Source organism: Hemiscyllium ocellatum, chromosome 22, assembly GCF_020745735.1.
Source record: "Hemiscyllium ocellatum isolate sHemOce1 chromosome 22, sHemOce1.pat.X.cur, whole genome shotgun sequence".
Lineage (NCBI taxonomy): Eukaryota > Metazoa > Chordata > Chondrichthyes > Orectolobiformes > Hemiscylliidae > Hemiscyllium > Hemiscyllium ocellatum.
Genome location: NC_083422.1, coordinates 53,658,822 through 53,683,864, shown reverse-complemented (window position 1 = coordinate 53,683,864; position 25,043 = coordinate 53,658,822). Strand labels below are relative to the sequence as shown.

Below are 25,043 nucleotides of genomic sequence, written 5' to 3'. Positions count from 1 at the left end.
CCCTACAGTGTGGAAGCAGGCCATTCAGCCTATCGAGTCCACACAGACTCTCCCGTGAGTGTCCACCCAGACCCAACCCATTCATGTAACTTTGCATTTCCCATGGTTAACCCATCTAGCCTGCATATCCCTGGACACGATGGGCCATTTAGCATGGCCAATTCACCTAACTTGCACATCTTTGGACTGTGGGGAGGAAACCCACAGACATGGGGAGAATGTGCAAATAGACAGTTGCCTGATAATGGAATCGAACCCAGGTCCTTGGCCTGTGAGGCAGCAGTGCTAATCGCTGAGTCACTGTGCCATCCTGATGAGCCCATCTTTTATCATCTTGTAGTTTGCAGACTCTGTGCACAAATTAGTTTCTATGTTCCATGAAGACACTCCAAAGGCAATACATTTGGCTACAATGCCCATTTAGGAAGTTGCGAAAAGGTGTGACAGAAATACAAACATATTCTTTCACTCCCTTGAGTGTTCTCTGTGCCTCACTCAGAAAAGAAAAATGTGCTCTCCTTCATAGCTTTGTAGTGTGTGTGTTTGCTTAAGAATGAGTTTTCTCGCAGAGATTAATAACAGAAGGATTGTGATGCCTGCTTGAATATTTTTGTTTGCATGTTTCAAGCTTGAACTTGAATATGATGTAATAAATTACTATGAGTAAGCTGTAAGGAATTTATCGAAACAAGTGGCTTGAATAACATTAGAGTCTGCCAAACAGTACGACAGTTTGATCAGATTACTGGCTGTAGCAACCATTTATTCAATCACGAAAGCACACAAAATAGGATCAGGAGTCAATCATAAGAACAGAAGAACTAGGAGCAGGAATAGGCCATTCGACCCTTTCAGCCTGCTCCACCATTCAATAAAATCGTGGCTGACCTTTCTGTGGTCTCTGCTCCACTTAACCGCCCTCTCACCATATCCCTTAGTTCCTTTATTGTTCAAAAAATCCATCTTAGCTTAAAAACATTTACTGAAGTAATGTCAACTGCTTCCCTGGGCAGGGAATTCCATGGATTCACAACCCTCTGGGTGAAGAAGTTCCTTCTCAATTCAGCCCTGAATCTGCTCCCCCTAATTTTGAGGCTTTGGCCTCTTGTCCTAGTTTCACCCACCAATGGAAATACCTGTAATTCTATCTTGTTCATTCCCTTCATAATTTTGTATGTTTCTATATGATCCCCCCTCATTCTTCTGAATTCCAATGAATATAGCCCCAGTCTACTCAGCCTCTCATCATAAACCAACCCTCTCAACTCCGGAACCAACCTAGTGAACCTCCTCTGCACCCCCTCCAGTGCCAGTACATCCTTTCTCACGTAAGGAGACCAAAACTGCACACAGTACTCCAGGTGTGCCCTCATCAGCACCTTGTACAGCTGCAACATAACCTCCCTGCTTTTAAACTCAATCCCTTTAGCAATGAAGGACAAAATTCCATTTGCCTTCCTAATGACTTGCTGTACCTGCAGACCAAGCTTCTGAGTCATACACAAGGACACCCAGATCCCTCTGCACAGCAGCGTGCTTCAACTTTTTACCATTCAAGTAATAATCCTTCTTACTGTCACTCCTATCAAAATGGATGACTTCACATTTATTAACATTGTATTCCATCTGCCAGACCTTTGTCCACTCATTTAAAGTATCTATGTTCCTCTGCAAAGTTTCACATTCCTCAGCACACTTTACTCTGCCAATCATCTTAGTGTCATCTGCAAATCTTGACACACTAACTGTGGACCCCGACTTCAAATCATCTCTATAAATTGTGAATAATTGCGGTCCCAACACTGATCCCTGAGGCACACCACTAATTACTGATCGCCAGCCAGAATAACACTCGTTCATCCCCCCCACTTTAGTTTGTGTTAGTTAACCAATCATCTATCCATGCTAATACTTTACCCATAATGCCATGCATCTTTATACTATGCAGCAGCCTCTTGTGCGGTACCTTGTCGAAGGCCTTTTTGAAATCTAGGTACACCACATTCACTGGGTTCCTGTTGTCCACCGCGATCATAATATATTCATAGAATTCCAAAAGATTAGTTAAGCATGACCTGCCCTTCATGAACCTATGCTGCATCTGTACAATGGGATAATTTCTGTCTCGATGCCTTGCAATTTTCCTTGATAATAGACTCAAGCATCTTCCCGACTACAGAGATTGAGCTAACCGGTCTATAATTCCCCATCTTTTGCCTACCTCTCTCTTTAAACAGTGGTGTAACATCCTGCTGTATGTTGTAAGATCATACGAGTCTAGAAAAGGTCCATTGAGCTGAAACCAGGTCTGGAGAGATTGTCTTATGAGAGAGTAGTGGAGATATACAGCATGGGAACAGACTCTTCAAACCAGTCCATGCTGATCAGATATCCCAAGTTAATCTAGCCCCATTTGCCAGCATTTGGCCCGTATCACTTTTAAACCCTTCCTATTCATATACCCATCCAGATGCCTTTTAAATATTGTAATTGTACCAGCCTCCACCACTTCCTCTGGCAGCGCATTCTGGACACGCACCACCCTCTGTGTGAAAAAGTTGCCCCTTAGGTTCCTTTTAAATATTTCCCCACTCACCCTAAACCTATACCCTCTAGTTCTGAACTCTCCTACCCTGGGGAACTTGTTTGTTCACCCTATTCATGCCCCTCATGATTATATAAACCTCTATAAGGTCACCCCTCAGCCTTCGATGCTCCAGGGAAAACAGCCCCAGTCTTTTCAGTCTTTCCCTCTAGCACAAACCCTGCAACCCTGGCAACATCCTTGTAAATCATTTCTGAACCCTTTCAGGTTTCACAACATGTGTCCTAAAGCAGGGAGACCAGAATTGAATGCAGTTTTCCAAGAGAGACTTATCCAATGTCCTCTGCAACGTGACCTCCCAACTACGATACTGAATGCACTGACCAATAAAGGCAAGCGTACCAAACGTCACCTTCACTATCCTGTTTACCTGCAACTTCACTTTCAAGGAGCTATGAACCTGCACTCCAAGATCGTTTTGTTCAGCAACACTCCCCAGGACCATGAAGTGTGTAAGTCCTGCCCTGATTTGCCTTTCCAAAATGCAGCAAGTAGATCGGGCCTGTACTCATTGTTGTTTAAAGGGGATAAAGTGTGGAGCTAGAAAAAACACAACAGGTCAAGCAGCATCAGAGGAACAGGGAGGTCAACATTTCAGGTCAGAACCTTAGAAGTATGAGAGGCGACTTTATTGAAGCTACAAAATTCCTAAAGGCTAGACGTGGAGAGGCTATTTCCTCTTGTAGGAGAATCTAGGATCACAGGGATAATCTCCGAGTAAGGGATTGCATATTTAAGACAGAGATGAGGAAGAATTTCTGCTCTCAGAGGGTATTGAATCTTTGGAATTCTGTGCTGCAAAGGCACAGAATTTTAATCAGTAAGGGAATTAACATTATGAGAATAAAGCAGCAAAGTGGAGTTGAGGATTGTCAAATCAGCCATGATCTTATTCAATGGCGAAGCAGACTCGATGGGCTGAATGGCCTACTCCTGCTGCTATGCCTGATGATCTAATAACTGATCGTCAACCTTAACTTCATCTTCCTGCCCTATCCTTTGCTGTCCAGTTTCATTTGTGTATCTACCCAATGACTGAGCACCCAGGATGCCAAAGATTCTTCACATTATGAAGCAATTCCTCCTCACCTTGTCTGAGATAGCTGACCCAAACATCTGTGATCCTTGGTTTCCCTTCTTGGAGAAACTGTCTCAGCATGTGTGCTGTTAAACCCTTTACGAATTTTACCATGTGTCACTGATAGTACCTTTCAATCTTCTAAACAACAAATAACGTAGACCTGTTCCACTCAAATGGGAAATAATTGAACCAACAAGTGATTTATAGGCTGCCAACTGAACTGAGAATTTATTTATGGAATTATGTAAAAGGTCCAGGCCTTTTGGGGCCCTGCTGAGCACATCCTTCATCATCTTAATGCAGCCAATGTGACCAACATGCCCCTTTCCTTCTTCCTTTCTCATGTGCTTGACAGATTTCTCTTTAAGGTGTCAGTCCTGTTCCACCTCAACTGCTCTTTGTGGTAACGTCTCCCACACTCTAACCACTCGGGGGTAAAGAGATAGCTCTTGAATACTCTTCAAGGGGTTATAGACATATTTGTGGAATGAGCAGGTACAGAGCAGATGTAATTTGGCGCATAGAAGTTGGAGCTTGGGCGTCTTGGCAGGAAACATAGAAACTAAGCGGAGTAGGCAGTTCTGCCCTTCCACCCTCTCCACGATTCCAGAAGTTCACAGCTGAGAATCCAACCTGGGACCATGTTCCCTCTTTCTCCCTGTACCATCTGATCCTTTAGCCATAAGAAGAATAGGGGAAGGCTTTCAAAACTAGAGTACATTCTAAAGTGGTGCAGGTTGGGGAAGACTTAAAGGTACATGTATGATTACATTGGATTGAGAAAGTGGTTAAAAAGGTATGTGTGATATTGGCCTTTACAAATACAGGCATACAAAGAAAGGGAGTGATGGTGAAACTTTGTAAAATTCTGGTTCAGCCTCAATTGTACTGTTATGTACCATTGACCAGAAATTGAACTGGACTCACCATATAAACACAGTAGCTACAAGAACAGGTCAGAGTTTAGGAATACTGCAATGAGTAACTCACCTCCTGACTCCCCAGAGACTCTCCACTCTGCAGGCACCCTGCCTCTATTCCTGATGAAGGGCCCGAAACATCGATTTTCCTGCTCCTCAGATGCTGCCTGACCTGCTGTGCTTTTCCAGCACCACTCTAATCTAGTCCCCAGAGTCTGTCCACCGTCCACAAGGCACAAGTCAGGAGTGTGATGGAATACTCCCCACTTGCCTGGATGGGTGCAGCTCCAACAACGCTCAAGAAGCTTGATACCATTCTGGATCTAACAGCCCACTTGTTTGGTATCACATCTACAAACATCCACTCCCTCCATCACTGATGCTCAGTAACAGCAGTGTGTACCATCCTCGAGACGCACTGCAGAAATCCGCAGACAGCATCTTTCAAAGCCATAGCCACTTCCATCTAGAAGGACAAGGGTGCTGATATATGGGAACATCACCTCCTTCAAATTCCCCTCCAAGTCATTCACCATCCTGGTTTATATCACTGTCCCTTCAGTGTCGCGGGATCAAAGTCCTGGAAATACTCCCCAAGGGTAGTCTTCCTGTAGCACAGAGACTGCAGTAGTTCAAGAAGGCAGCTTATCCCCACCTTCCCAAGGGCAACTAGGGTCAGAAATAAATGCCGGCCCAGCCAGTGCTGCCCATATCCCACTAATCCCATTTCCCTGCACTTGGTCCTTAGCTTACTACACCCTGGCGTTTAAAGTGCTCATCCCCATGCTTCTTAAGCGTTGTGAGAGTTTCTGCCTCCACCACCCTCTCAGGCAGTATGTTCCCTATATTGACCACACGTCTGCCTTGGTTCTGATTGGATTTGATTTGATTTGATTTATTATTGTCACTTGTACCTAAGTACAATGCAAAGTTTTGTTTTGTGAGCAGTACAGGCAGATCATAGTGTACAAAGAGCGACTGAACAAAGTTACAGCTGCAAAGAAACGTAAAAAGTAATATCACCATTAGATTTGAAGTGATCAAATTTTGGTGAAAAGATCTCACAATCTACTCTATCTATGCCTCTCATAATTTTGTATACCTCAATCAGAATCTCCCCCCTCAGCCTCCTCTGCTCCAGGGGAAACAAAGACAGACAGGAGGCTGGAAGAACACAGCAAGCCAGGCAGCATCAGGAGGTGGAGAAGTGGACGTTTCGGGTGTAACTCTTCTTGGAAAACAAGCCCAGCCTGTCCAGGCTACGCTCCTATCTAAGACTTTCCATCCCAGGCAGTGTCCTGATGAGTCTCCTCTGCACCCTCTCCTGTGCAATCATATCCTTCCGATAGTGTGGTGACCAGAACTGCACATACAGAGACCAATGTCTCAATGTCCTGCCTGTTTCACTGGAATGGACCAGTTCCTCCCAGACAGAATGTAAATCTTTGCAGCTCTACTGTGGCTAAGTGCCACACCAAATGGTGCATTTAATAACACTATTCTCTCCTTCTGATTTTAAATTTAAAAAAAACTGTTGTTTTTGTGTCAGATGACTGGAGACAAGAGGTAAATTATTAACAGGAGGTAGAATTCCTGGCCCATGATGCATTCTGGTAGCCACAGCGTTTATGTGGCTGCTCCGGTTCAGTTTCTGCATTCACCCACTGCATTTCTTGGCCAAAACCTTAAAACTGTGTTCTGTACAGTCAGCTAATGGGTACAACTTTTCTTTGGCCACCTGTATGAATTTTGACATGACTGTCAGTTTCCTTTGCTCCAATTCCAACTTATCCAGTCAAGCTTGGTGGATAAGATCCTTCATCCCTGGAACAATTGTGTTGAATTCCTTCTGCAGCCCTCCTACCGTTCCTCGGCAGGAACTGGACACACTGTCCAATTGTGAACTAACTTGAGTTTCATAAAGATTTAGCAAAACCTCCAGCTCTTGTTCCCAATCCTTGCTGTTTAGGAAGCCCAGGTTTCTGTATGGCTTGTGAATCCTACTCTGAAACATTGTCCTGCCACCATGCTGTCAGCTAACTGGGTGACATGGTGGCACAGTGGTTAGCACTGTTGCCTCACAGTGCCAGAGACCCGGGTTCAATTCCCGCCTCAGGCGACTGACTGTGTGGAGTTTGCACGTTCTCCCCGTGTCTGCGTGGGTTTCCTCCGGGTGCTCCGGTTTCCTCCCACAATCCAAAGATGTGCAGGTCAGGTGAATTGGCCATGCTAAATTGCCTGTAGTGTTAGGTAAAGGGTAAATGTAGGAGTATGGGTGGGTTGCGCTTCGGTGGATCGGTGTGGACTTGTTGGGCCGAAGGGCCTGTTTCCATACTGTAAGTTATCTAATCTAATCTAACTAACTACAAGCTTGGAGTGATGGACAAACACTTCTGATATAGATAAAGGAAAGCTTTGATCAAGGCTCCAGTGGATAGTATGGAGGGGGGTGCTGGTGACTCGGAGAATGGGGATGGGAGGATTTGGAGTTGGAGGTTGGGTAGAGAGAGATGTTGCTGACCATATGAGTGCTGGTGTGAAGGGGTGGACAGGAGGTGGCTGGGATGAGGGAGGTAGTTGATGACCGTTACAACAACTAGCTTTACTGTCACATGTACTCACATGAGTACAATGAAACGTTTACAAGTTACCGCCGATCGTACCATCTTAGGTACAAGGTGCAGAATCTCAAGGACAAATTTGTAAGGAGAAACAAAAGAAAAATAAAAAGATAAAAAGTCCAGCGATAAATCGGAAGAAAGAAGAGTTCAGAATAGTAGCCCTTCCAACCAGGCCGGGAGTGAGGTTCCGCGGTGAGGCCGGGAGTGAGGTTCCGCGGTGAGGCCGGGAGTGAGGTTCCGTGCTGAGGCCGGGAGTGAGGGTCCACACTGAGGCTAGGAATGAGGGTTCGTGCTGAGGCCAGGAGTGAGGGTCCGTGGTGAGACCGGGAGTGAGGTTCCACGGTGAGGCCGGGAGTGAGTTTCCGCGGTGAGGCCGGGAGTGAGGTTCCGCGGTGAGGCCGGGAGTGAGGTTCCGCGGTGAGGCCGGGAGTGAGGTTCCACGGTGAGGCCGGGAGTGAGGTTCCGTGCTGAGGCCGGGAGTGAGGCTCCGTGCTGAGGCCAGGAGTGAGGGTCCGCGGTGAGGCCGGGAGTGAGGGTCCGCGGTGAGGCCGGGAGTGAGGTTCCACGGTGAGGTCGGGAGTGAGGTTCCGTGCTGAGGCCGGGAGTGAGGTTCCGTGCTGAGGCCGGGAGTGAGGGTCCACGCTGAGGCCGGGATTGAGGTTCCGCGGTGAGGCTGGGAGTGAGGGTCCGCGGTGAAGCCGGTAGTGCGGGTCTGCGGTGAGACCGGGAGTGAGGGTCCACGCTGAGGCCGGGAGTGAGGGTCCACGCTGAGGCCGGGAGTGAGGGTCCACACTGAGGCCGGGAGTGAGGGTCCGAAGAGTTTCCTTAAAAGAAGAGGAAAATTTCTTAAATTGCCTGATGCTTGGTCATCCCAGAGTTTGGACTGTCTGATGGTGGCTCACATACTCACTGAGTCACACAGAGTTGGAGTAGCAGAAGCCTGTAGTTGAATATTTGAACAAATCTTTTATTATTGGACAGTGTCTGCTGGAACATCGATAAAAAATTAAAATAGGCTGACATTGAAATAAGCTACGGAGTAGCAATAAGTAAAGAAATATGTGACAGAATTTTGAGTCTCTTGCCTGCACAAAGTAGTACCTTGGTGACTAAAATTCGTGACTGAAAAAGATAAACTTGCATTTGTGTAGTTCCTTTTAATACCTGGGACATCTCAAAGTGATTTGCAGTCATTTAAATACGGTCAGTTCTGCTAAAACATTGTAGTTCAGTTCTCATGCAATCCTCTGTTATAAGAAAATCACGTAATAGCTACACCATTTAAACTAACGGGGCCAGAATTGTGTTATAACCAATTCACACTTTAAAACTTAGCATTTTAGAGACAATGTCCCCAATTCGTCAATTATGTTATAACGAATTTGCTTTAATGAACCATGCGTTATATCAGAATGGCCTGTACCTTATTTTGCAGTTGCAATGTAGAATATGTGGCAACCATTTCCTTTATTTATTCATGGGATGTGAGCGTTGCTGGCTGGACCAATATTTATTCTCTAGAGGACATTTGAGAGTCAAACACTTTGTTGTGAGTCTGGAGTCCTGTGTGGGCCAGACCAGGTAAGAATGGGTGATTCCCTTCCCTAAAGGACATTAAGGAAGCAGATGGGTTTTTACAACAATCAGCGTTGGTCATTACTAGACTAGTGTTTACTTCAAGAATTTTATATAAATCAAATTTCACCATTTGCCCTGGTGGGATTTGAAGCTATATTGCCAGAATAATAGTTTGAATTACTAGACAAGTCACAAATTAACAATGTCACCGTCTCCTTTAATTATCACATACATATTTCCCACATAACCAGATAATCTGTTTTTGCAAACGTTGAATGAGGGAAGGGTATGAGGACAGTGGGGAAAACTTGCTTGACCTTTATCAAAATTGTGACAAGAAATAATTTTTACCCAACCTGAAAGAAGTCCCTTTCAAAATGGTGGCTCCTCTGACAGTGCAGCACCCCCTCAGTCCTGCGCTGGAATTTTGACTTAAATCTTTGTGTTCAAGTCCTTTTTGGTTCAGAAGATGAGATTATGTCTCATTTGGTTACAATGTTAAACTTCTTAAAAATTAAATATAAAATCCTCACATTTTCTTCATTCAGTTGACTATGCCACCTTCAGCCTCAGCTGTTTTCTTGTCCTTCTTGACCTTGTCTCACCTCTTGATTTTGCAGATAACTTTGAGAAGCTGGAGGAAAATGCCATGGAATGTGGTGAAGGGATGAATGGAGAAGGGAATCCAATCAAACTCTCCTCCATTCAGGTGAGAGACAACTTCAGGATTCTCTACCTCTCCCCCTGGACCATGGACTGAGGAGATTCAAGACAGAATGAATTGGTTTCTAGAGGCTAATGGCGTTGGATATCAAAGAATCCCTACACTGTGGAAAGAGGACCTTTGGCCCATCCAAAGAGTATCCTACCCAGACCTAGCCTCCCATCCTATTTCCACATTTACCATGGCTGATCTACTAAGCCTACACACGCTAGGGTAATATAGCATGGCCAATCCATCCAACGTGCACATCTTTGGACTGCGGGAGGAAATCCACGTAGATACGGGGAGAATGTGCAAACTCCACATGGACAGTTGCCTGAGGCTGGAGTCAAACCCAGGTCCCTGGCGCTGTGAGGCAGCAGTGCTAACCGCTGAGCCACCGTGCCACTTTAGAGAGAGTGCAGGGAAATCATACTGAGGAGATGATCAGCCATGATCTAGAATGGTGGGGTAGGCTCAAAGGGCTGAATGGCCTACTCCCATTCCTATGTTGTAAACACCTACTCAATGGAGTTGTATGTGAAAGGATTGCATCTTCTGGGGTTGGTGAGGATATGGGTCCGATGGAGAAAACAGGGTGAGCTCTCAGTGGTTGCTTGATGGGAGGTTGGGTATGAATCCAGGGAATTCCTGGACCGAGATGAACTGAGATCAGTGTCCATGACTTCGTCCGGGCCTGAGATGTCCTTAGCGTAGTTTCTATGTGGAGCAGCTCTTTGCATTGATTAGCCCAGTGGATGAAATTTTTAGGAATTTATGTTATTTCACTGAACGTGTAGTGCAGAATACTTACACCTTTTCAACGAGAATATGAAACGGCAGAAAAAGTATTTGGTTTTTTTCACGTCGTTAGGATGTCCCAAAGCACTCTCTAGCCAATGAAATAATTTTGAAGCATTGTTGTTTTTGAAATGGAGAAAAGGCAGCAAGCAACCCGTTTACAGCAAGCCCTCGCAATTTCTTTGGTTGGGGATTAAATGTTTTCCAGAACACCAGGGTAATTGCTTTGTTCTTTTTCAAAATAGTAAAACAGGAATGTGATTTCCAGCTGACATGGTCTCAATTTAAAGGTCCACTGAGAAGATTCAGCTTGAATTCTGTCGACAATACTTTTTCCCTTTCACATTTTGACTTGTGACGACATGTTACTTTTAGTAATGTACTCCATGCCTTAATCTATGTATCTGAAAAAAAAACTCAGAAGTTTAAATATTCAAATTTCCCACTATGTATATAACCAAAACAAAACTAAGATTTCAGACATTGTCACCATTTTCCATGTAGTAACACGCCAGAGATTCTCAGCAAGTTATATTTTAGATATTTTCTTAAAAATCCATTCACGGGCTGGAGCAGCATTTATTGCCCAGAGGGTCAGGAGTCACATGTAGGACAGACTAGGTAAGGGTGGCTGTTTCTCTCTCTGAATGACATTAGTGAACCAGATGGATTTTTGTAACAATTCACAGTGGTTACGTGATCACCATTTTCTACGTGAAATCTGCAAGTTAAAGCACTTTGCCAATAGGTCAGCTCTAATATACTATTTTGTTGAAATACATATTTTATTATCGGTCATGGTGGAATTTGAACCCATGTCCCAGAACAATTAGCCCATTAGTCCAGCGACATTACAATTATGCCACTATCTCTCCTAGTCCTGCATTTCCCATGGCTAACCCACTTAATGTACATATCCCTTGACATTATGGTCAATTTAGCCTGGCCAATCTACCCAACCTGCACATCTTTGGACTATGGGAGGAAACCTAGATCACCTAGGTTATCTCTCTTCAGGTAAGCGTGCAAGGTAGCAAAAGGCCTTCGAAAGGGCTTCACGGCTAAGGGCCTAATGGGATCAGGAGGTGGAGAACTGTGGATGTAGTCAGAGACTCGAGTAATGATACAGGAGTTAAGTTGGGGGAAGGTCGATGGATTCAGGAAAATGTTCCATTGTGTGTGGTAATGATAGCTTATTCTTTTGCCCATAGTAAATCCATAGGAAGAAAGAGCAGGAACAAACTGTAGGAGAGTAGACTCAGGAAGGTGGGGAATGGAATGGTGAGGTTTTGTGGAGAAAGTGTTTAAGATCTACTCAAGTTCACACTTGACTTTTGCGTCTTTTTAATGTTCCTCCTGCTGGTAATTTGACTCTTGCGTCTTAAATCTCTCTCAGTCATCAGTGATATGGAAACACAGGAAGAGAAGGACTAGGCTGTTTAACTCCTTGACCCTGATCCATCTCAATCATTGATGTCAGAGAGTCATAGGGACTACACAGCATGGAAACAGACCCTTCAGTCCAACTTGACCGCTCTGACTAGATATCCTAACCTAATCTATTTCAATTTTCCAGCATTTGGCCCATATTCCTCTAAACCCTTCCTATTCATACACCCGTTAGATGCCTTTTAAATGCTGTTATTGTACCAGCCTTCACCACTTCCTCTGGCAGCTCATTCCATACACGTACCACCCTCTGTGTGAAAACATAATCCCTTGGTTCCATTTAAATCTTGCTCCTCTAGTTTTGGATCCCTCCACTGAGGGAAAAAATCTTGGCTCTGTATGCCTCTCATGATTTTATAAACCTCTGTAAGGTCACCTTTCAGCCTCAGACACTCCAGGGGAAAAAAACCCTAAACCTATTCAGCCTCCCCCTATCGCTCAAACCTTTCACTCCTGGTAACATCCTTGTAAATCATTTCTGAACCTTTTCAAATTTAACAGCGTCTTTCCTAGGCTGCTCTGTGACCTATCTCCATACACCACGCTTCATACATTTGGTTAACAGAAATTTATCAGTCTCTGATTTAATGCTAATTGTTATCTAGTATCATTGACCATTTGGAAAGCAAGTTCAAAACGCCTTCAACTCTTCAAGTTTGGAAGCATTTCTGAATATAAAGTGTGAAAGATCTGGCATTGAGTTTTAGACTCTGTCTCATAATTCTGGACCCCTATGTCAGTGGAAGCAATTGTTCTCTCTTTGCCCTATCTATTCTCTTTAATATTTTGAGAACTTTGATCAAAATTATATACAACCCTAATTATGAACGTCTCCTCTAATCTTACCCTTGGAGTGCTGGTGTCATTCTGCTGAATCTAAACATTATTCCTGCGTGGATAATGTCTTCTTCCTGAGATGTGACACCAAGACTGCTTTCAGTGGTTCCAAATGAACTCTAACCAGGCTCTGTATCACGAAAGCAAGAGGTCTACGTCCATTTACAGTCCTTGAGATCTGAAGGCCAGCATTCTGAAAGCCTTGTGATAATTTCTGTATCGGTTCATGATTATTTAATCATACGTCTCTAGCTTTTCATCATTTTGAAAATGCATAATTCTTTGCTTATATGGTCTAAAGTAAATGATCTCATAGTTACTGTATAAACATCCATTTACTACAATTTTGTACATTTTTAACTTATGAACATGCTCTTAATTGTCTGCTGCCTGCTACATTGCTACCGGTGACTGCCTTATATCATCAGCAAACTTGGCTTTGTTACTTCTTTCCTCCTCCTCATCTGTGCCATTAATAAATCCATGATTACAGGAGACTGATCTCACCCGTCACATCCTGCCAGTGTGAGAACCTGCCCCATTATCCCTCTTCTCTTGTCTTGTCATTCAGCCACTTTCCAAACCAAGTCAATATTCTGCCTTCAGTTCCACAATCTTCACCTTTGAATGACGGTCACTTCTGAGGGACTTTGTTGATTTCCAAAAGAAATTTGGCATAATTACTGTCATCAGACATTGCTCTGTCGATAACTCTCGTAATTGGAACCAGGGCCAGGTGGGGGATCTCAATGACTATGGGATCCTTGATTGGGGTCATTAACCCTTGCCAATCAGGGTTCTCGTAGTCGTTGAGATCCATGGATCCCTGGTTCTAGTCACCCCAAACTATTCAGAAAGTTGCATTAAGTCCATCATATACAGTCCCTTACAAATCCATGCTGGCTGTCTCTGATTGGCTGAAAGTTTCCAAGATGTTAAGTCGCCATGTCATTCATCACCGGATTTGGTAATTCCTGACAACAGATGCGATGCTAATGGGTCTGTCATTCCCAGCTTTTCCTCTCTCATTGTTGGATGAGCAGTCAGTACAGCTGTTCATTGTGTTATGTTGAGCTGTCTGCACCGTTGCTCACAGTGAGGTAGCTTTGCTGCTACATTCCTCTTTCAGGATCGACGTTTTGGGCATAAGCTCTTCTTATGCCCGAAATGTCGATTCTCCTGCTCCTTGAATGCTGCCTGACCTGCTGCGCTTTTCCAGCAACACATTTTTCAGCTCTGATCTCCAGCATCTGCAGTCCTCACTTTCTCCTCTTTCAGGGATCGACAGGGTCCTTTGGTTTAATGTGGCCGGAGCAAACCAGTCTGTAGTCTATGAAGAAGAGGCTCTTGTCTTAAACAAGTCATAGTTTATTGCATGGAAAGCAACTAGGCACAAGTGACATTGATGTGTGATAGACACTTATTGTAACAGAGACTGTGAAGAGGGCCTGGATTGTTAAAGATCCTCAGCTCTAACTGTTGCCATGTCTGTGTGGCATCATCACAATGAGTGATGCTTAAGGCATTCTTCAGCATTAAGGGTCCCTCTAGGCCCTTACACCTTTTGCAACACTCCCCTTCATGAAACAGCAGGTGAGATGTGCAATCTTCTGATCTAACTTCATGGAAGTTTGTAGTTCCTTTAAAACCCTGGAATGGAAACCATCTGGTCCCTGGACATTTCTCACCATTTAGTGACTTTTCATTTCCTCATGGTTGCCATTTTGCTTTGTTAATTTTGGAAAGTCCCAGACACTGATTCAATAGGGGGATGTCTATCACACTGACTTCTTCCTCTGCAGTAAGTATCGACACTGTATTTATTCCACACACCTGTTATTTCCTCATTTTCATTGGCCTGTCACTTTCCAAACAGACTGCCTTGTTCCTGATCATCCTGTGTGCAGGGAATCTGCCGTGATGACTTTGATGTCCCCTGCCACCACTTTTCAAACTTGGCAAGCTTTGGACAATCTTCATTGTTTTTGTGGCTGTCTGTGAGGATATGTGCTATTCCAGCTTCCATATGTCATTCAACACCATTTTTGCTTGCTCTAAGATCTAGATACACTTTGAGTAAAATACCTGCATGAAGAGATGGTGAATCCTGTCTTGTAATTGTTTTTATCTGTTGGATTTGTCTTTTTCTGTGATAGGATCTGATTTAAACCTTCAAAAGCAATGGAACATCACCTCAATCCTTTTGTTTTAAACTTCAAAAGAATTTATCACATGGAAAGTGAGTCAGTACGTCTGCAAGTCACATAATATACCTGTGTGTTTGCAGTAAATCTATATCCAGCCAGTTCCTTGAAAGGATAGAATATGATTTGAATTATAAGTACTTAGTTAAATCACTATAAATAATGATTAAACAGGACACCGAGTTTTCTTTTATTGATTTATTTCTGAAGGAATCTGTGCTTTTTTGTAAATTCAGTCATTTTTTTCTTTTGGCTGCCTCTGTTTGCTTGCTGTCTCTATATTATCATCTATCTCTCTCTCTCTTCCCCTGTCTGCTGTTGTCCACTTGCTCTTTCAGTTCTCACTTTCACCTTCCTTTCTACTCGTACCTGCTTCGTTTTGTTTGCTTTGCCTCCAACTGATGAAATTTGTAACTCCTTCCCTGAATGCTGTTGCGACCTGAACTACAGCAACTTTTGATAAATGTAGAACTGTAGAATCCCTGCAGTGTAGATAGAAGCCATTCAGCCCCCCGTTGAGTCTGTACTGACCCTCCAAAGAACATTTCTCATAGAAGATTCGTAGAATGCCTACAGTGAGGAAACAGGCCCTTCGGCCCAACAGGTCCATACTGACCCTCCGAAGAGTAACCCACCCAGATGCATTCCCCTATCCTATTACTCTGCATTTACCCCTGACTAATTAGCATGGCAAATTCACCTGAGCTGCACATCTTTGGATTGTGGGAGGAAACCGGAGCGCCCAGAGGAAACCCACACAGACACAGGGAGAATGTTCAAACTCCACAGAGACAATCGCCCGAGGCTGGAAATGGGACCGGGTCCTTGGCGCTGTGAGGCAGCAGTGCTAACCACTGAGCCACTGGTTTATTAAATTAATTCATGAGATGAGGGTGTCTCTGGCCAGGCCAGCATTTATTGCCCATTCCTAATTGCCTAGAGGGCAGTTAGGAGTCAACTACATTGCTGTGGGTCTGGAGTTTCATGTAGGCCAGACCAGGTGAGGATGGCAGTTTCCTTCCCCAAAGCATATTAGTGAACCAGATGGGTTTTCCTGACCAGCAATCCATGCTCATCACATGACTTCATTCTAGATTTTAAATTCAATCACCTGCCAAGGCAGGATTCAAACACAGGTCCCCAGAACATGAGCTAGGCCTCTGGATTAACCACGAGGCTGTTGCATTCCCCTTGCATCCTATTCAGATCCACTCCCCCACCCTATCCCTATAAATACTTTAAAAATGTTTTATGTTTTCCCCCCTGGATTTGGAGGAGTAGCTTATAAATCACATTGACAAAAGTTACTCGCTATTTCTGTTCCATTCTCCACATCTTCAAACTCTGCTGATTCCTCAAGGGGTAGTAGAAAGTGAGGACCGCGGAAGCTGGAGATCAGAGTCGAGAGAGTGGTGTTGGAAAAACACAGCAGGTCAGGCAGCATCCGGGGAGCAGGAGAATCGATGTTTCCTGATATAGGGCTTATGCCTGAAACGTCGATTCTCCTGCTCCTCGGATGCTACCTGACCTGCTGTGTTTTTCCAACACCACTCTCTCGACTCTGATCTCCAGCAAGGGTTCAACCTTCATACTTTCTTATGTGGCAGCGTGTTTATATTGTAGGAAAGATAGAAATGCCAGAATTCAGACTGTGTGTTTAGAAGAAGGGACATCAATGCTTCCATTGTTACCCCAAATCAATTCTAGGAGAAAGTGAGGTCTGCAGATGCTGGAGGTCAGAGCTGAAAATGTGTTGCTGGAAAAGCGCTGCGCTTTTCCACCAAATCAATTTTAGCCACACTGTATGAGTGGGCGGCACGGTGGCACAGTGGTTAGCACTGCTGTCTCACAGCGCCTGAGACCCGGGTTCAATTCCCGACTCAGGCGACTGACTGTGTGGAGTTTGCACGTTCTCCCTGTGTCTGTGTGGGTTTCCTCCGGGTGCTCCGGTTTCCTCCCACAGTCCAAAGATGTGCGGGTCAGGTGAATTGGCCATGCTAAATTGCCCGTAGTGTTAGGTAAGGGGTAAATGTAGGGGTATGGGTGGGTTGCGCTTCGGCGGGTCGGTGTGGACTTGTTGGGCCGAAGGGCCTGTTTCCACACTGTAAGTAATCTAATGATTGTGACTAGTACAACTGTAAAGCATAGTTTCTGTGACATCCAGGCAGTCTTTCTCATGGTAAATTAAACTAATCTCTAGCTCTAATTTACTATATAGACAATTGTCCACAAAAAAAGTAATTGCTGGAAACAGAATTGCCAGCAACATCAGAACACAGTTCTGAAGAAGGATCACTCAACCTGAAACATTAACTCTGATTCCTCCCCACAGATGTTACCAGACCTGTTGAGATTTTCCAGCAATTTTTTTCTTTGCTTCTGGTTTCCAGCATCCGCAGATCTCCCAGTTTTTTTGTTGAGAGGCAATTGTCCAGTTGTTCAGCTGGGCGTTGGTTAAGTTCAGAACTGATTAACATGGGCTGTGGAATGTAGTTGGAACTGGATAGAACAGAATCTGCACATTGTCACCGTTGTCTGCAAGGACTGGTCAGAGTATAATCTACGGTCAAGTGGCTGCAGTCTTCAATCTGAATGGAAACCCTGTAATTTCACAGGTAACCGGTAAAGTAGGAGTAAGCCTCTGATCGTCTCTCGCTACACAATTAAGATAATGGCCAATATGCACTTTAGCTGCGTATTGTTCAACATCCTCACCAAGTGAATGAAATGCCTTGATTTCAGACTTACAAAATTCCATTCATCCCCATAGCCTTTTGGTGGGATTGAATTCCAGAATTGCACCATTTTAAATGCTTCCTAAATTCACCCCTAAATTTCCTGCCTCTAAATTTAAGGGCAATATGGTGGCTCAGTGGTTAGCACAGCTGCCTCACAGTGCCAGGGAGCTGGGTTCGATTCCACACTCAGGCAACTGTCTGTGTGGGATCAGCATGTTCTCCCTGTGCTTGTGTGGGTTTCTCCCAGGTGTTCTGTTTCCTCCCACAGTCACAAAGATGTGCAGGCTTAGTGGATTAGCCACGCTAAATTGCCTGTGGTGTCTATGGATATGCAGGCGAGGTCGATTGGCCATGCTAAATTGCCTGTAGTATCTATGGATATGCAGGCGAGGTGGATTGACCATGGGAAATGCATAGTTACTGGGTGGGATGCTCTTCAGAGGGTCAGCATGGGCTGAATGGCCTGCTTCCACACTGCAGGGAATCTGTGGGTTTTTGGTGATTTCCTCTGTTTTGAGAGTGTCTGAGGACCTGGGTGAATTGACCCAGCAAAGGATTATTTGAAGGGCTTGACAATTGCCACTGGGTGGGATTCTCCTCATCTGTCTGGACTCCATTGGCTACAAGAAAGCTGAATATTGGGTAGGGCATATAACAGGACAGTTTTCAATCATGTTGTGGTGCTTATTTGCCTAATGTGATGAGCACTGATTTTGCAGTTGCTGAGCATGGCATCACACGGGCTCCAACCTTGTAATGATGGTCTGTCTTTCTACCCGAGTGTCCTCGGGACATTAAATATCATAGTTTCTGACTCTTGAAGTCATGAAGGTTAATCGTAATGTTAATCGTAACTGCCCTCTATTTACCAACAGGACAATGGAATCAAGTTGGACAAACACATAACAGACCAGGAAAGAGCAAAGAAAAAGGCAGAAAGGCGAAGAGCCAAAAAAAAGGTTTGTGATTTTTATTTTGTTGCTTTTCAATGATAGTAGTATCCAGGGTATCACCGGTTGAGAGGAGATGATGATGTTACCTAGTCATGGTGACGGACATCTGAAAACAAACCTTCCAGCTCAGTGAGCTAACTTACAGACTTATCATCAACCTGAGCTACAAATCTTCTCAAAATTTGCTAATAGTAGTAACATTGCTAGTGAAGAAAAGAATGAGGTATAACCCAATAAACACGAGGGACATGGGCAGAATGGATAAGGAGCAACTGTCCCCTCAGTTGAAGGGCTAATCATGAGGGGACATGGGTTCAGGTTGAGGGGCAGGAGGTTTGGAGGGTTGTGAGGAAAAACCTTTTTACTCAGAGGGTGGTAATGGTCTGAAGTGCGCTGAGAGGGTGGTGGAAGCGAGTTGCTTCACATCCTTTTATAAAGGACCTGGATGAGCATTTGACACATTGTAACATTCAAGGCTACGGGCCAAGTGCTGTAAATGGGACTAGGTTGAAGGTCAGGTGTTTCTCATGTATCTTGATGGGCAGAAAGGCCTCTTCTGCTCTCTGTGATTCTATAAAATTTTGAGAGGTTTCGTAATGAGAGGTGGTGCTGTCATGGTAATACCACTGGATTGGTAATCCTGAATCGGGCAGTTTTCATTGTTGCCTGTCCCGAAGTCCACAATGGAGGACCGTCACCCGAAGGTCCGAGGTCGAATGTCCCGGACCGTTGAAGTGCTCTCCGACTGGGAGGGAGCGCTCCTGTCAGTTGATTGTTCTGCAGTGTCCATTGGTGTCCCCCAACACCACCCCCTATATATACACACACACACACACACACACACACACACACACACACACACACACACACACACACACACACACACACACCCTAAAGTTTGTGGAGTGAATTTATACCATTGTGGCACAGACAGCCTCACACAGGGAGCTAACACCTTCAATACCTTATCTGGGCCGACATGACACCAATTGTTAAAGTTCACTTGAGAATGATGTAATTTTTAAAAAAATGTTCTGTGACCTACACACGAAAGAACTGAAACCAACATGATCATTCTAAAAAATGAGAGACTTAACAAACAATCCCAGTCTTTTTCAATTTATAATTTCAGTTACATCACACTGCAAACCTTTGCTATAAAGTCTGTGTCTTACAATCTTATTCTCTACAATCACCCAATGAAGGAGCAGCACTTCGAAAGCTAGTGTTTCCAAATAAACCTGTTGGACTATAACCCAGTGTTGTGTGATTTTTAACTTTGTACACCCCAGTCCAAATCATAATATTACATAAAAAATGTTTGAAGTTATTTTATTGAAAATGTCAAAAATAAAAGTTCAACCTTTTTTTACCTCTTTCAACAACAGCCTTACAGATACTCAAACTTCAGTGAACAGTCTACTCTTATTTCCACCTTAAGTTTATCTGTTTAGTGAACAATATTGTATTTGGTATTTTTCTGGCAATTGTCTGCATTCACTCAATGTTATTATTTTTATTTAGTGTTTCTTTGAGACCCTTAAACAGGCTGCTAACATGGCATGCTTACTCCGTAACATGTGTTACTTAAACTCATGCATTCGCCAGCCTTGTAGGAGGAATTTGTTGTAGGAGGAATTTTTTGTTTCTGAAACTTTTCCTTCACTGATTTCTAAGCCGCTTTAGAACTTCACTTGATTGGTTTGGAGACGGCAACCAGCAATATTGATGTTATAAGCTTTTTCTCTCTGAATGATCTGTTTATCTTTGAAAGAAACCTGTCCACTACCTAACCTTCTGGATCGTTCTCTCTTTCTAAAAGATTTCTTGTTTTCATCTCTATCTTGTGTCAAGAACACCTCGTTGCTGCTTAACAGCCCATTTTGTTTCTCATTCTACTTCTCGTTTCACAAAGCACTAAACGATTGACCTTGGTTTTTAAACAGCCTTAATTAACTGTGAAAAAATCTCCAGAGAATCGGTACCATTCATGGTTCTCAAAAGCAAAACTTAAACTGTGTTTCTCCCATCTTAAACCACTTAATAAAGAAATACAAATCTAGGCATAGTTAAAGCTAGACATGAGATAGATTAGATTCCCTACACAATGGAAACAGGCCCTTCGGCCCAACAAGTCCACACCAACCCTCTGAAGAGTAACCCACCCAGACCCATTCCCCTACCATATATTTAACCTTGACTATTGCACCTGATCCTATGGGCAATTTAGCCTGGCCATTTCACCCGACCTGCACATCTTTGGATTGTGGGAGGAAACCGGAGCACCCAGAGGAAACCCACGCAGACACAGGGAGAACATGCAAACTCCACACAGATAGTTGCCGGAGGCAGGAATTGAACCTGGGTTCCTGGTGCTGTGAGGCAGCAGTGCTAACCACTGAGCCACCGTGCCACCCTAGTGCAGTCCACTTTAAGACCCAAATCTCCAAATTGTTTTTCAATCATGGGATAAGGGCATCGCTGGCTAGGCAGCATTTAATGCCCATCCAGAGGGCAGTTAAGAGTTACCCACATTGCTGTGGGTCTGGGGGTCACATGTAGGCCAGACCAGGGTAAAGAAGGCAGTTTCCTTCCTTAAAGGGCATTAGTCAACCAGATGGATTTTTCCAACAATTGGCGATGGAGTATGGTCATCATTAGACTCTTAATTCCAGATTATTTTATTGAATTCATATTCCACCACCTGTCATGGGAGGATTCAAACCTGGGTCTGTTGAACATTACCTGGGTCTCTGCTTCCCTAGGCAGCAGGAAGTGTAAATGGAGTCAATGTAAGGAAAGCTTGACCCGAAACGTTAACTCTGATTTCTCTGCACAGATGCTGCCAGACCTGCTGAGCTTTTCCAGCAATTTCTGTTTTTGTTGTCAATGGGATGGAGGCTGGTTTTCAGGATAGACTGGGCTACATCCACATTGCTCTGTAGTTTCTCGTGGGGAGGAAGTTGCAGATGACGTTCTCAAATAGCAAGTGCCTGTATTTCTAAATGATAGTGGTTGTGGATTAATAAAGATCAGAGTCAAAGAGTGTGGTGTTGGGAAAGCGCAGCTGGTCAGGCAGCATCCGAGGAGCAGGAGAATCAACATTTCGGGCATAAGTCCTTCATCGACTCTCTGGGTTAATAGTCCATTGATGATACCACTGGGTTGTTGCTTCCCCTAATATTTATATTCAACAATAATATGTAATGAAGCTACATCACAGTATAAATTGTAGGCATTTGAAATTTCCTGTTCTTGCATTTGTCTTGATGAACACAAGATGGAAAGCTTTTGATAAGATGTCTTTTTTTTCCCAGCAAGATTTGCTCTACTCTGTCAAGTGGCAGATTAAATAATGCAACACTTCAACTTACACTTTAAGCAACCTGTCAGATTTGTAAGAAAAGCATTGAGCTTGAGCTTGAGGGGATTTCCTTTTCCATGTGCTCAACGTTAGATCATCAGGTGTCCTAATAAATCAAGTATTGAGTAGGCTATTTGGCGAGCTGTTTATTCCTGATTCAGTATTACAAGGCATTGTGTATTGATTTGAGCAACTGTTCATTCTCCTGTCAGTATCACTCTGATTGTGTCAATCCCTTTAATTTTCCACACAGCACAACATCAGCAAAGGCTGTGAAATGAATTCCTTCAGAGAGATGGATGTTGTGATCCAGGTTATAGCTTGACAGTAGCTGGTTCAGTTGGCAGGTTGGCTCTTTTGCAATCCATAGTGATGCCAACAGTATGGGTTCGTATCAGAGAGCAGCCTTTGGTCCAGTAGGAATATGGCAACTTTACCTTTTTTTTGTTCGCTTGTCTGCCCTAACAATTGTAACATACTAATAACATCTTTCTCAACCACTGAATGTCCCAGAGCACTGGAGAGTGCATGTGATACTTCTGAAGTGTCATCACTGTTAGTATGTAGGAGATATGACATCAATTAGTGCTCAATACTGAAGGAATATTTCCAAGTCATGATAGGGAGTGGCTTGGATTTGACTTGATTCATTTGTTACCACATGTACCAAGATGCAATGAAAAGTTCTGTTTTGCATGCTGTCCAGACAAATCGTACCTTATATAAATACGATGTGGAGGTGCCAGTGTTGGATTGGGGTGGACAAAGTCAAAAGTCACATGACACCAGGTTATAGTCCAACAGGTTTATTTGAAATCACAAGCTTTCAGAGTGCTGCTGCTTTGTATGGTGGAGTGGTTTATTAAGTGATGAAGGAGCAGCGCTCCAGAACCTTGTGATTTCAAACAAACCAGCTGGATTATAACCTGGTGTCATATGACTTCTGATGTTTTCCATAAGAACATTGAGATAATAGAATAGAATGTAGAATATAGTACTACAGTTACAGAGAAGGTGCAGAGAAAGATCAACTCTATTATATGAGAGATCCATTCAAAAGTCTGATAATGGCAGGGAAGAAGCTGTTCTTGACTCTGTTGGTACGTGTTTTCAAGCTGTTATATCTTCTGCCCGATGGAAGAGGATATAACTGGAGTGAGAGGGGTCTTTGATGTTGGCTGCTTTCCCAAGGCAGTGCGAAGTTAGATGGAGTCAATGGAAGGAAGACTTGACCTGAAACATTAACTGATTTCTCTGCACAGATGCTGCCAGACCTGCTGAGCTTTTCCAGCAACTTCTGTTTTTGTTGTCAGTGGGAGGGAGGCTGGTTTTCATGATCGACTGGGTTACATTCACATCTCTCTGTAATTTCTCGTGGAGAGGAACTTGCAGATGATGTTCTCACATAGTAACAGTCTCTGTACTTCTAAATGCTAGTGGTTATAAATTTGGAAGGTGCTGTCTAAAGAGTGTTGGTGAATTTCTGCAGCTTACAGATGGTAAAGACCAATGTTGCTTAATGATGGACTGTTGACCTTGAGGGTTTTTAAAGAACCTGAGTCGAGAGTGTGGTGCTGAAAAGGCACAGCTGATCAGGCAGCATCTGAAGAGCAGGACAGTTGACGTTTCCAGCATAAGCCATTCCTGATGAAGAGCTTATGCTCGTAATGTCGACTCTCCTGCTCCTCAGATGCTGCCTGAGTGGCTGTGCTTTTCTAGCATCACACTTTTTGACTCTGATCTCCAACATCTGCAGTCCTCACTTTCTCCCAGTTTGTAAAGAACCTCAATTAAAGTGAACCAATCTCCAGACAACTTATTACTCCTCATGGTTCTCAAAAAAAACCACTTAAACTATGTCTCCCCTACTTACATATAGAAAAACAAATCAAACTTGTTTTCCCAAAAGCCTGTCCATCATCTATAAGCCACAATTCTGAGGTTTGATGGAATACTGTCCATTTCTTTGGGTGGGTGCAACTCCAAATGAATTCAATAGAATCATCTCCCAGGAAATGGAGCCCATTTGATTGGCATCACATCCACAATCATTTGCTCCCTTCACCCCCGCCGCTGAGTGGCCTCGCTCTGTATCATCTATTTGATGCACTGTAGAAGTTCATCAAGGCTTCTTAGACAACACCTTCCAAACCCATGATCACTACCATTTAGAGGGTCAAGGGTTGCTGCTGTTTGGGAACATGACCTGTAAATTCCCTTCCAGGCCACTCACCTTCGTGATTTGGAGAAATCACAGCATTGTTCCTTCAGTATTGCTTGGCTATAGTCTTGGAATCCCCTCCCTAACAGCATTGTGGGTCTACCTACACCAAATGGCCTCAGCTGTTCAAAACGAATTGAATTGTAATGAAGTGTATTAAATTGTATTGAATTGAATTGAATTCATCTTCATGTGTACCGAGACACAGTGAAAAGTTTTGTCTTCTGAGCAATACAGGCAGATCACAGAGTTAAATAGAATAGATAAGTAAATAATAGGTTAAAAGCAGCAAAAAACAAAAACACAGGTACAGGCAAATGTTAAGAGTTTGTGAGTCCATTCAATATTCTAACAACAGTAGGGTAGAAACTGTTTTGAAACCGGCTGGTGTGTGTGTTCAGGCTTCTGTACTTCTACCCAATGGTAGAGACTGTAGAAAAGCATTGCCAGGGTGGGATGGATCTTTGAAAATGCTGGCGGCCTTTCCTTGATAGCGGGCCTGGTAGATGGATCCTATAGACGGGAGGTTGGCCTTTGTGATTGTCCGGGCCGAGTTCACCACTCTCTGTAACTGTCTCCGACCTTGAATAGTACAGTTGCCACACCAGGTAGTGATACATCCAGACAGAATGCTCTAGATGGCGCACCTATAAAAGTTGGCAAGGGTATTCACCATCATGCCAAATTTTCTCAGCTGCCTGAGGAAGAAGAGACATTGTTGGGCCTTTGTAACCAGTGCATCCACATGAAGAGTCCAAGAAAGCTTGTTGTGGATGACCACTCCCAGGAGTTTGACACTCTCCACTCGTTCCACCTCTGTGCTGTTAATGTGTAGGGGGGCATGAGTAACATCCTGCCGAAAGTCAATAATGAGTTCCTTGGTTTTGCCGGCATTGAGAGTTAGGTTGTTCTCAGTGCACCATTTTTCCAGGTTGGCAGCTTGCCTTCTGAAGGGTACTTGTGGATGT

General features: G+C 43.8%; 1 protein-coding gene across 6 annotated transcripts in view; it reads left to right on the top strand.

Annotated features, from left to right (window-relative positions):
* Nucleotides 1-25,043, top strand: part of zgc:123010 (uncharacterized protein LOC641500 homolog) — a 150,319-nt gene that overhangs the window by 27,560 nt on the left and 97,716 nt on the right. For all 6 annotated transcript variants that reach the window (XM_060842227.1, XM_060842226.1, XM_060842229.1 and 3 more), the window contains exons 2-3: nucleotides 9,426-9,514; nucleotides 18,413-18,496. In XM_060842227.1, the coding sequence (XP_060698210.1) occupies nucleotides 9,426-9,514; nucleotides 18,413-18,496 (173 nt within the window). The remainder of the gene's footprint in view (nucleotides 1-9,425; nucleotides 9,515-18,412; nucleotides 18,497-25,043) is intronic.